The sequence below is a fragment of the Schistocerca gregaria genome, chromosome 7, assembly GCF_023897955.1.
Source record: "Schistocerca gregaria isolate iqSchGreg1 chromosome 7, iqSchGreg1.2, whole genome shotgun sequence".
Lineage (NCBI taxonomy): Eukaryota > Metazoa > Arthropoda > Insecta > Orthoptera > Acrididae > Schistocerca > Schistocerca gregaria.
Window position 1 is genome coordinate 311,344,502 of NC_064926.1, and position 13,217 is coordinate 311,357,718.

At 42.2% G+C, this 13,217-nt stretch overlaps 1 protein-coding gene across 2 annotated transcripts in view; it reads right to left on the reverse strand.

Annotated features, from left to right (window-relative positions):
• The window catches only part of LOC126281880 (cardioacceleratory peptide receptor-like), a 1,969,042-nt gene that overhangs the window by 61,809 nt on the left and 1,894,016 nt on the right, over positions 1-13,217 (reverse strand). For both annotated transcript variants that reach the window (XM_049981192.1, XM_049981193.1), the window contains one exon: positions 12,335-12,428. In XM_049981192.1, the coding sequence (XP_049837149.1) occupies positions 12,335-12,428 (94 nt within the window). The remainder of the gene's footprint in view (positions 1-12,334; positions 12,429-13,217) is intronic.

A 13,217-nucleotide genomic window follows, 5' to 3' on the forward strand; every position in this document is an offset into this window, starting at 1 on the left:
CGCGTGCGGTTGAAGCGGTACTGAATAGCATATTTCATGACAGGTGGATTGTTCGTCGAAGCACCATACCATGGCCCGCACGTTCACCGGATCTGACGTCCCTGGATTTCTCTCTGTGGGGAAAGTTGAAGGATATTTGGTATCGTGATCCACCGACAACGCCTGACAACATGCGTCAGCGCATTGTCAATGCATGTGCGAATATTACGTAAGGCGAACTACTCGCTGTTGAGAGGAATGTCGTTACACGTATTGCCAAATGCATTGAGGTTGACGGACATCATTTTGAGCATTTATTGCATTAATGTGGTATTTACAGGTAATCACGCTGTAACAGCATGCGTTCTCAGGAATGATAAATTTAGAAAGGTACATGTATCACATTGGAACAACCGAAATAAAATGTTCCAACGTACCTACGTTCTGTATTTCAATTTAAAAAACCTACCTGTTACCAACTGTTCTTCTAAAATTGTGAGCCATATGTTTGTGACTATTACATCGCCATCTATCACAGAGCGAGAAAAGTGGTCCAACTAAAACATTCATATTTCTTTACGTACTACACGAATATGTAATAAAATGGGGGTTCCTATTTTAAAAAACGCAGTTGATACCCGTTTGACCTATGGCAGCGCCATCTAAAGGGCCAACCATAGCGCCATCTGGTTTCCCCCTTCAAGCTAGACAAGTTTCGTTCTTTGTAGTTTTTTCGTTTGACGTTTATTTCGTGAGATATTTCGTCCGGTCAAGATCAATGGACCACCCTGTATAAGAAGACCTCGACTGTAGACAGTGATGGCTCAGTCGACGAAAAACAGAGTTATTACATGTATAACGTGATGTGGTTTATTCATATTTGTTGATAATTCCTCTATAAACCTAGAAATATGATATTGCAATGCCTATGTGATCAGAAATACGATGCAAAGTTCCTTCGGACATGCATGCATGTCCAAAGGAACATGTAGCGGCGACTACAGCCGTTAAGAAATACATTAAATGTACTCGTGCTTCCAAAAATGGACATCTATCAGCTGTATAAGGAATGAGAACAATGAGAACAATGAAAACATGTGCCGCACCGGGACTCGAATCCCGATTCCCCGTTTTTTGAGCAGCCATCTTACCATTCGGCTATCAAAGTACGACTCAAGATGAGACCCAAACTTCCACCTGTCGTCACCCACGTGGCTGCAACCTGTATTCGTACATCCATTACGTGTATTCCCATACCGGTGAGGCACTTTAATCGAAAGTTGCTAAGTTTGGGTTTGGATGGGAATCGTGCAGGGAATTTCTAATTAGAAGGCGATTCTGGTTAGAATCCGTCGTCATTCCATTACGCAATTGACGGTTGTCCATATTCGCCAATGCGAATTCTTTTCGTGTGAACCGAGAAATGTCACCTGTTGCTCTCTAATTTCAGGTTCTCACTAATGGGAATTGGTCAGGGCGTGTACATGTTAACAGTGGTAAGTGTAAAAAATCTTGGCTGCCATTAGTAGTAACGTGTAAGATACTCGTGTCAGGAAAATGCTTTTCAGGGACCATTTGTGCAAATCCAAGAACTATGTCGATAACTGCCTCTCAGATAAAGACCCAGAATACGTTCATAACCGGAAATGCGGTTCAAAAGGTGTTCCTCATCAAAGAAATGTGAATAATTATTTTAGCAAGTAAACAGTATTTGGTCTCTTACCAAGGTTGTGTGAATTTATGTGTGATGGTAGAAAGGTAAAGGGCCATCCATATCATTGTTTACTTAATATAGTGAGGCTACAGTAATATGAATTTTATACCATAGTGTACCAAAGATTAATTTTTGTGTTTGTCATACTTTATTACTGCTGTTATATTTAATGCAAATCTTACTAACATAAACTGAAACATTTTGGACCCTTCAAATTTATTTTTTTAGAGATTTCACAGTATTGTATGGTTAAGTCACCAAGCAAGTAAACGATGGCAAAACAATACATAGCCTTCTTAAGTGCATTCATTTTGCAAGTAAACTATGTTAAGTACCCATTGACGTGTTTTTATTAATAATATTTGTGGTATGATCTTTCATTTAAAAAAATACTACTTTAAGACAGACACATATGTCAATAACCAAAACGGATATAATTGAAATATTTTATTTATGAGATTTAATTGAAATTTTACTGCAAAATTTCAGAAATCAATATTCTACTCCTTTAGCATTGTTTACAGCAGAGAACATAAGAATTTAAAAAGATCGCATATTTCCAGTTGGCATTACATCAGTTTTTCTTTAGAAACGTGACCGTCCGCCTACTATCAATTTCCGACAAGCTCGTTTCGATTTCTTGAACCGTCCACAAAATAAAAAGGGCTCAGGTTTCACTGATTCAACCTACTGAATGTGACAAATTCCAAATGTTTTCAATTATCTTGTAATCGAATACCATCGGAGCTTCTTGCATTTTGTGAACATTACTGTGCATTTGTTCATGTATAAAGGGAACTACCGTTCACTACAGCATGTATAATGGTGTCTGTGTCGTTGCTAATTTTCTTGCGATCATTAATCACTGTCGTGTAGTCTGTAGTATAGCATGCAAATAATGAGAGAGCTGCCAATACGGTGTGATATATTGTTTAAGTACAATGAGAAAATCAGCGGCCCTACGAGGGATTTTCGGAAAGTAAAGCTTGTTGAATTATAAAATAAACTTCAATTTATTAACAGATTTTTTTTTATTGAAAACAACTTAAAGCCAAGAACGTCAGGTAGTTTTCTATGTCATTGCTTCCTGCAGTCTGGCGCTCGTCATATCGAGGAACGAGTTTTTCAGTGCCGTCCTAATAGAAATCTGCCAATTGTGATTTAAGCCATGTTTCGGTACTTTCGTTTAACTGGCCGTCGTCTTCAAACGCTGTGATATTAGCCATTTTTCTTCTTAAAAATGGGTGAAAATCTTCGGAAGACAAATCAGGGCTATACGGAGGTTGAACAAGCATTTCCTTCTGTTCTGGATAGTTCTTCTGATGTTGTTTAGGGCTTCACAGCATAATTTGGAGTCACCGTTGTGCGCCTTTCCACAAACTCAACAAAGAGTTTCGTACAGAAAATGATACGCGTCTTTATAAAGGTTTACAAGGAGAATAGACGTGGATTCATTGTATTGGATGGTTACGTTGATATAAGCAACTCATGTTTTCCCGTGTCATTATCATTAAGGAGTTAGTGTCCTGCATCGTACAGCAACAGAAACGTCAATCCGGCTCTCAGTCTCTTCGTTTTGGTGGACTCGAATCAGATATTTCGGGACCCATCGCGCACACAGTATTTGCTAACGGAGTTTGTCAGTCAGAAGTAAGTGAAACACTGTCCGTGATATCTAAGAGAAATACACTGCTAATTCAGTAACAGTGAACTGTCGATTTTATCTAATTTTGTTATTAACCTTTGTAACAAGTTCATTTGTCTTTCGTATATTGTTGTTGTGGTCTTCAGTCCTGAGACTGGTTTGATGCGGCTCTCCATGCTACTCTATCCTATGCAAGCCTCTTCATCTCCCAGAACCCACTGCAACTCACATTGTTTTGAATCTGTTTAGTGTAGTCATCTCTTGGTCTCCCTCTACGATTTTTACCCTCCACGCTGCCCTCCAATACTAAATTGGTGATCCCTTGATGCCTCAGAACATGTCCTACCAACCGATTCCTTCTTCTGGTCAAGTTGTGCCACAAGCTCCTCTTCTCCCCAACTCTATTCAGTACCTCCTCATTAGTTATGTGATCTACCCATCTAATCTTCAGCATTCTTCTGTAGCACCACATTTCGAAAGTTTCTATTCTCTTCTTGTGTAAACTGTTTATCGTCCATGTTTCACTTCCATAGAAATAATTTCAGAAACGTCTTCCTGACACTTAAATCTATACTCGATGTTAACAAATTTCTCTTCTTCAGAACTCTTTCCTTGCCATTACCAGTCTACATTTTATATCCTCTCTACTTCGACCATCATCAGTTATTTTGCACCCCAAATAGCAAAATTCCTTTACTACTTTAACTGTCTCAGTTCCTAATCTAATTCCCTCAGCATCACCCGACTTAATTCGACTACATTCCATTATCCTCGTTATACTTTTGTTGATGTTCATCTCATATCCTCCTTTCAAGACACTATCCATTCCGTTCAACTACTCTTCCATGTCCTTTGCTGTCTCTGACAGAATTACGATGTCATCAGCGAACCTCAAAGTTTTTATTTCTTCTCCATGGATTTTAATACCTACTCCAAATTTTTCTTTTGTTTTCTTTACTGCTTGCTCAATATACAGATTGAATAACATCGGGGAGAGACTACAACCCTGTCTCACTCCCTTCCCAACCACTGCATCCCTTTCATGTCCCTCGACTCTTATAACTGCCATCTGGTTTCTGTACAAACTGTAAATAGCCTTTCGCTCCCTGTATTTTACCCCTGCTTCCTTCAGAATTTGAAAGTGAGTATTCCAGTCAACATTGTCAAAAGCTTTCTCTAAGTCTACAAACGCTAGAAACGTAGATTTGCCCTTCCTTAATCTAGCTTCTAAGATAAGTCGTAGGGTCAGTATGGTCTCACGTGTTCCAACATTTTTACGGAATCCTAACTGATCTTCCCCGAGTTCGGCTTCTAACAGTTTTTCCATTCGTCTGTAAAGAATTCGCGTTAGTATTTTGCAGCTGTGGCTTATTAAACTGATAGTTCGGTAATTTTCTCATCTGTCAACACCTGCTTTCTATGGGATTGGAATTATTATATTCTTCTTGAAGTCTGAGGGTATTTCGCCTGTGTCATACATCTTGCTCACCAGATGGTAGAGTTATGTCAGGACTGGCTCTCCGAAGGCCGTCAGTAGTTCCAATAGAATGCTGTCTACTCCGGGGGCCTTGTTTCTACTCGGGTCTTTCAGTGCTCTCTCAAACTCTACACTCAGTATCGTATCTCCCATTTCGTCTTTATCTACATTCTCTTCCATTTCCATAATATTGTCCTCAAGTACATCGCCTTTGTATAGACCCTCTATATACTCCTTCCACCTTTCTGCTTTCCCTTCTTTGCTTAGAACTGGGTTTCCATCTGAGCTCTTGATGTTCATGCAAGTGGTTCTCTTATTTCCAAAGGTCTCTTTAATTTTCCTGTAGGCAGTATCTATCTTACCCCTAGTGAGATAAGCCTCTACATCCTTACATTTGTCCTCTAGCCATCCCTGCTTAGCCATTTTGCACTTGCTGTCGATCTCATTTTTGAGACGTCTGTATTCCTTTTTGCCTGCTTCATTTACTGCATTTCTATATTTTCTCCTTTCATCAATTAAATTCAATATTTCTTCTGTTACCCAAGGATTTCTACTAGCCCTCGTCTTTTTACCTACTTGATCCTCTGCTGCTTTCACTATTTCATCCCTCAAAGCTACCCATTCTTCTTCTACTGTATTTCTTTCACCCATTCCTGTCTATTGCTCCCTTATGCTCTCCCTGAAACTCTGTACAACCTCAGGTTCTTTTAGTTTATCCATGTCCCATCTCCTTAAATTCCCACCTTTTTGCAGTTTCTTCAGTTTTAATCTACAGGTCATAAGCAATAGATTATGGTCAGAGTCCACATCTGCCCGTGGAAATGTCTTACAATTTAAAACCTGGTTCCTAAATCTCTGTCTTACCATTATATAATCTATCTGATACCTTTTAGTATCTCCAGGGTTCTTCCATGTATACAGTCTTCTTTTATGATTCTTGAACCAAGTGTTACCTATGATTAAGTTGTGCTCTGTGCGAAATTCTACCAGGCGGCTTTCTCTTTCATTTCTTTGCCCCAGTCCATATTCACCTACTACGTTTCCTTCTCTCCCTTTTCCTACTACCGAATTCCAGTCACTCATGACTTAAATTTTCGTCTCCCTACACTACCTGAATAATTTCTTTTATCTCATCATACATTTCTTCAATTTCTTCGTTATCTGCAGAGCTAGTTGGCATATAAACTTGTACTACTGTAGTAGGTGTGGGCTTTGTTTCTATCTTGGCCACAATAATGCGTTCACTATGCTGTTTGTAGTAACTTACCCCCATTCCTGTTTTCCTATTCATTATTAAACCTACTCCTGCATTACCGCTATTTGATTTTGTGTTTATAACCCTGTAGTCACCTGACCAGAAGTCTTGTTCCTCCTGCCACCGAACTTCACTTATTCCCACTATATCTAACTTTAACCTATCCATTTCCCTTTTAAAATTTTCTAACCTACCTGCCCGATTAAGGGATCTGACATTCCACGCTCCGATCCGTAGGACGCCAGTTTTCTTTCTCCTTATAACGACATCATCTTGATTAGTCCCCGCCCGGAGATCCGAATGGGGGACTATTTTACCTCCGGAATATTTTACCCAAGAGGACGCCATCATCATTTAATCATACAGTAAAGCTGCATGCCCTTGGGAAAAATTACGGCCGTAGTTTCCCCATGCTTTCATCCGTTCGCAGTACAAGCACAGCAAGGCCGTTTTGGTTATTGTTACAAGACCAGATCAGTCAATCATCCAGACTGTTGCCCCTGCAACTACTGAAAAGGCTGCTGCCCTCTTCAGGAACCACACGTTTGCCTGGCCTCCCAACAGATACCCCTCCGTTGTGGTTGCACCTACGGTACAGTCATCTGTATCGCTGAGGCACGCAAGCCTCCCCACCAACGGCAAGGTCCATGGTTCATGGACCACAACATTATCGACGTTGATCTGGCTTTTAGGAAAAAAAACGGCGCTATTTGACACTGTCAACTAACTTTATTATGATCACCTGTCAAGCAGAAAAAGCACGTTTTGCGGCGCGTACCGAAGAGAGTCATTGGGGTCCTGGAATGTACCGACAGGAATACGGAGCCACGCCGACTCCAGTACCGTTGCCAGTTGCCCAAGGTTTATCGTTTGAGGATCCATAGCTACGGAGGCCTACACATAGCAACGTTCGCTGAACTGTCGTTGAAGAGGCACTTCTGGTAGCTCGTTGGTTCATACGGTCGATCAGTTGCTCAACAGTTGCACGTCTGTTCTCTCGTACACATCCCCTCAGCCTTTGTTCATTTCTGTCATCTATGGCCGATGGTGCACCAAAGTCGTCTCGGCGGCGAGTTTACATAGCACCCTTTTTCCATGCACAGGATACTTTATGTAGTTATTACACGTTGATTTTGAACATAGGCAGTGGTCACGTTAAAGTGACTAAGGCGTGTATAACAGGAATATCAATCATAGTCCTCTCCGCTACAGAAGGGACTACTGCACGGAATTTGCTGGCGATGGGATTTTCTGTGACAGCGGCCATTTCGATTTACAGTTACGGCAGAAACAACACTTCGATAAACTTTCCACAGCACTGTCATACTCGTTCGGAGCAGGGAGAAACAGCTATGCTCAAATCATACCACTACTATCACTTCTCCGCTCTCCAGACATGATCGGTTAGTTATCACCTTCCGCTTCGTTGACTTTTAATCGACTGAAGATTTGTATCTAATATTAAATACTGGATTCCATACCTTCTTGGATCACTGTAGTAACAGTGAGAAAGCCTGATGATATTTATTGTCAAGTAAACAATGTATTCATATAAAGTGACCATATTTTATCGACCATACCTCGGGAGACATTAAAGGAAGAACTTAATTGAATGTATTAAATTCGAAATACGACTTCAGTTTTTATCTTACTTTACTGATACCTGCTAAGACAAAGCACTGAGAGCCTACCAAGTTTATCTGTCCGTGCAGTGAATTTTCTTCAGCAATCTGTATTCTTAAAGAGCACCGAGTGAGGTGGTTACCACACTGAATTCGCATTCGGGAGCACCACGGTTCAAACCTGCGTCCTGCCATCCTGATTCAGATTTTCCGTGATTTCCCTAAATCGTTCCAGGCAAATGCCCGGATTTTTCCTGTGGAAGGGCACGACCTACTTCCTTATTCCTGTGGAAGGGCACGGCCTACTTCCTTCCCCATCCTTCCCTAATCCGAAGGGAGTGATGACCTCGCTGTTTGGTCACCTCCCACAAATCAACCAACCAGCCTTAAATAGCATACGAAATGTACAACACACATGTTGCATTTCACTTTTCCTTCTGAGTAAGAAGACCTAATATCACTGACGAATGGAAATGATTTTTGCAGTTGTTCACTGGAGGAGCACTTGCGCATCTATGAACTCATTCCTTCCGGAGTGTGGTTATTGATGAAGAAAAACAACCCAACTTAACTAACGAAATGTAGCGTAACACTACGTACCACTCAATAAAACGATATAATTTCGCGTTTACAGATAACATACACTGGTAAACCAAAACATTTCTACCACTACGCACCGCGACATTTGATGCTGCCTGGTGCTGTTGTGGACACATGATGCTGCACAGTAGATATGTAAGAGGAGCAGAGACAGACGGGGAATCACCCTAGCGAAGCTTTGGGTTGCAAATGGCGCCATCCTTTGAAGTAAGTGAGTTTGACAATTGACAGATTATTATCACGCAGATTCTGTGAACGAGTATCTCGAAAACGGCGAAGTTGGTCGAATGTTCACGTGTTGCTGTAGTCAGCATCTACGGAAAGAGGCAGGACTGTGAAATTATCACTAGGTGCTAAATGTTTGGACATCCACGACTCTTCACAGAACGTGGATACGGAGGCTTCTTTTCTCGGTAAAATAGGATAGATGTTGATCTTTGGCATCTCTGCCAAAAGAGTACAATGCTGGAGCACGTACAAGTGTTTCTGAGCGCGCCATTCATTGTTCATTGTTGAACATGGAGCACCGCAGCAGACGCCCCCTACGTGTTCCATGTTGACCTAACGACATCGTCAGTTACGATTGCAGTGGGCAACGGACCATCGGAATTCGACAGTCGATCAATGGAAACGTGTCGGCTCTTCATGTGGCTCACATTTTTACTACCCTAGGTCGATGGTCGTCTCCACAAAAGCCGTCATCGAGGTGAACAGCTGTTCGAAAAGTGCAGAGCGCCACGAACGCAGGCTGATGGGAGCAGTATAACGCTATTGGAGCCATTTCGTGCGCTTGCATAGGACCTGTGATAGTAATCGAAGACACGCTGACAAATACAACCCTTCATGGTTGATGTGTTGCGCGATTGTGATGTCTTCTTTCAGCAGGATAACTGTTTGCGTCTCTGAGCCAGAAACCGTGATACAGTGCTTTGAGAAGCTTTATAGTGAACTCTTGATGATGTGTCGGCGACCAAATTCGCCTGACGTAAATCCTATGGAACCCATCTGTATCGCTATCGGGTGCTGTCACCGTGTACACCAATCAGCGGCCCGAAACTACTGGTCATTAAAAGCGCCACAGCCAGAAGAAATGCAGATGATAAACGGGTATTCATTGGACAAATATGTTATACTATAACTCACAAGTCATTACATTTTCACGCACTTTGGCTGCACAGATCCTGAGAAATCAGTACCCAGAACAACCACCTCTGGCCGTAATAACGGCCTTGATACGCCGGGGCATTGAGTCAAACAGAGCGTGGATGGTGTGTACAGGTACAGCTACCCATGCAGCTTCAACACGATACCACAGTTCATCAAGAGTAGGGACTGGCGTATTGTGACGAGCTAGTTGCTCGGCCACCATTGACCAGACGTTTTCACTTGGTGAGAGATCTGGAGAATGTGCTGGCCAGGGCAGCAGTCGAACATTTTCTGTATCCAGAAAGGCCCGTACATGACCTGCAACATGCGAGCGTGCATTATCCTGCAGAAATGCAGGGTTTCACAAGGATCGAATGAGGAGTAGAGCCACGGATCGTAACACTACTGAAATGTAACGTCCACTGTTCAAAGTGCAGTCCGTGCGAGCAAGAGGTGACCGAGACGTGTAACCAATGACACCGCATACCATCAGGCCGGGTGATTAGCCAGTATGGCGATGGCGAATACACGCTTCCAATGTGTGTTCACCCCGATGTCGCCAAACGCAGAAGCGACCACCATGATGCTACAAACAGAATCTGGATTCATCCGAAAAAATTGCGTTTTGCCTTTCGTGCACCCAGGTTCATCGCTGAGTACACCATCGCAGGCGCTCCTGTCTGTGATGCAGCTCAAGGGTTACCGCAGCCATGGTCTCCTAGCTGATAGTCCATGCTGCTGCAAACGTCGTCCAACTGTTCGTGCTGATGGTTGTTGTCTTGCAAACGTCCCCATCTGTTGACTCAGGGATCGATACATGGCTGCACAATTTGTTACAGCTATACGGATAAGATGCCTGTCATCTCGACTGCTAGTGATACGAATCCGTTGAGATCCAGCACGGCGTTCCGTATTGCCCTCCTGAACCCACTGATTTCATATTCTGCTAACAGTCATTGGATCTCGACCAACGTGAGCAGAAATGTCTCGATACGATAAACCGCAATCGCGATAGGCTAGAATTCGACCTTCATCAAAGTCGGAAACGTGATGGTACGCATTCCTCCTGCTTACACGAGGCCTCGCAACAACGTCTCACCAGGCAACGCCGGTCAACTGCCGTTTGTGTATGAGAAATCGGTTGGAAATTCTTCTCATGTCAGCACGTTGTAGGTGTCGCCACCGGCGCTAACCCTGTGTGAATGCTCTGAGAAGTTAATCATTTGCATATCACAGCATCTTCTCCCCGTCGGTTAAATTTCCCGTCTGTAGAACGTCATCTTCGTGGTGTAGCAATTTTAATGGCCAGTAGTGCACATGACCTGTGCGTAGACACATACCTCCACAAATCTAGCAATGAACTGTCGGATCCCTAATGCGCTGAATCATTGTTTTACTTCGTTCCAAAGACGGACAAACAAACTATTAAGCAGGTTGTCATAATGTTTTGACTCATCGGTGTATGATGGTGGAAACCAGCTCGATGCCTTTTGCACAATAATGTCAGTGGGTGCACTCTGGTAACAATAGAGTATCTTTGTCAAACAGTATCACTAATTTCACTGCAACAAAGCCGAAAAAAATATCTAATACGGTGAAATTGTTTATTATTATTACATCCAGGATAAAAAGCTGCTACTAACCTCGTGACCTCCCGGAAAAAACAGGATAAATGGTCAGCGTTGCTCACACAATGCAGGATGCTTTTATGGGAGATGTTTGCATTACCGGTGACATTTGTTTGATGGTTGTTAGGGTATTGAGGAAAGTACACTTCGTCGTACGGGGTAGCTGCGCGGTCTGGGGGCGCTTTTCCAAGGTTCGCACCCATCGTCCGGTCGGAGGTTCGAGTCCTCCTTCGGGCACGGGTGTGTGTGTGTTGTCCTTAGCGCAAGTTAGTTTAAGTTAGATTAAGTAGTGTGTAAGTCTAGGGACGGATGACCTCAGTAGTTTGATCCCATAAGAATTGCCCACAAATTTCCAACGCAGACTTCGCTCTCTAACATTTCCTTATCTACTACTGGGGACATCATCAGAGGTTATAATAACTGAGAAACCATTTACAGTCTCGAAAAACTTCAGCAAGCCGAAGTGTTTATACGCATGCAGGTTACGGTCGATTTGTGATTTCATCAGACCACAGCCCAAGATTGCAGGGTGTTATGTGTTTAGCATTCAGGCCCACAACTTGTCTCATTTGACTATGTCTTCTTTTCTATTGAACCTGTCAATAGAACGCATTTTTCATAATCAATGGGGGTAAGGTACCTTATTCCAACACTAAGAAAGTTTAAAAAACAAAATTCAAAATTCGTTAACTGTAGTTAATTAACAACATACTTTTAAAAGCGGTATTGATGTGTTAGTATGATCCAGGACACGGAAATACCTTGAAGCACACTCTTAGTGACATCAACACACTTTCAGTAACGTGTAAAAATAAGTTAGCTGCTGTTGAGTTTTACTTATAACATACTGTTTAAAGAGATACTGATGTGTAAGTGAGGTCTTGAACCTCAAAACACTGATTACGACGTTCAATGGGGAATGTGATATCTTCTACTTCGACTTAAGTTTTTGGATTATGTTCACCTGAAAAATTTTGAAACATTTATGGAATCAGGTAGAAGATTTCATTATAAATAGTAAATGCCTTTGTCTCAAGATTTTAAAATGTCGAATAACTTACTAGATCACAATATGTTCAATAGATGGCCACAAATATTCCCGCCCTCCTGGACCTTGGAATTGCGGGTGTTAATTCTTTTAAAAATTTCAATGGTCTCTCTCCACATCCTGGCGTAGTAATAATTTACAGCTTTCCCATGGAACAAATATTACCGGAAAGTAGCTACGTACTAATGTACTATATGAAATTGAACATGTTGTTACTCACAGCTTCCTGAGAAGTTCATGGGGTGCGTGATTGCGTCGTAGCGGTCAATGCTCAGTGCCACCAACATGTAGGTCGACGAGTACGTAACGACTGCCTGAAACATGAAAACGAGAGCACAGCGGCTAGAGTGCATCACGCCAGTCCAATTCTCTGAACCGTACATCACGCAGAAGATTTCTACTTACGGGCGAAAAAGGAAAAAGGGGGCGTTCCATATGAAATCTAATTTTTATCTTGCATCAGTGGCTGTGTCGCAACAAACTCCAAATGCAATTACGGCCGTATATACGCTTCCAGGAAGACAGAGAGGATGTTGTTAGTGCAATTTTTTTTAAATTATTTTTGAGCTGGGTTGTTGAAATTTAGAGATTCTTTTGAAAGAGATTGCGGTAATGCAATTATTTCGTGAAGGCCATGATTTCTCATGAAAGCCGGAGCAAGCTCTGCTTCAGTTCTCGGAATGCTACTGATTGTGAGCTCGCGTTGCTAGTACTATTATTCCATTCTCAGTGGGAACGAGATAGGTTATCAGATTGTACTGCATCGGCATTAACACCATTATGGGACTGCAAAATATAGCATCTGTACTGCAGACTTTGATTAATCTTCCGAGCCTGTTGCTCATTCGTTTTTGTTATTTGTTTCATGTTAGCCTAATACTCGCACCTAGGCTAGCCCGGGATACGAACCCAGACGTCATCAATATCTTGCCATTCTTTTTCATCTGTTATGAGAATATGGTGCATATTTCTCCACTAATTCAGTCTCAGTTACACCTCTCAGGAAATGATGAAAGCACTCTCCCCCCTCTACCAATTTCCCCAGTATTCTAGATCAATGGCAACATGGGAGACTTCCTAAAGAATGGAGAGGAACAAGCCAT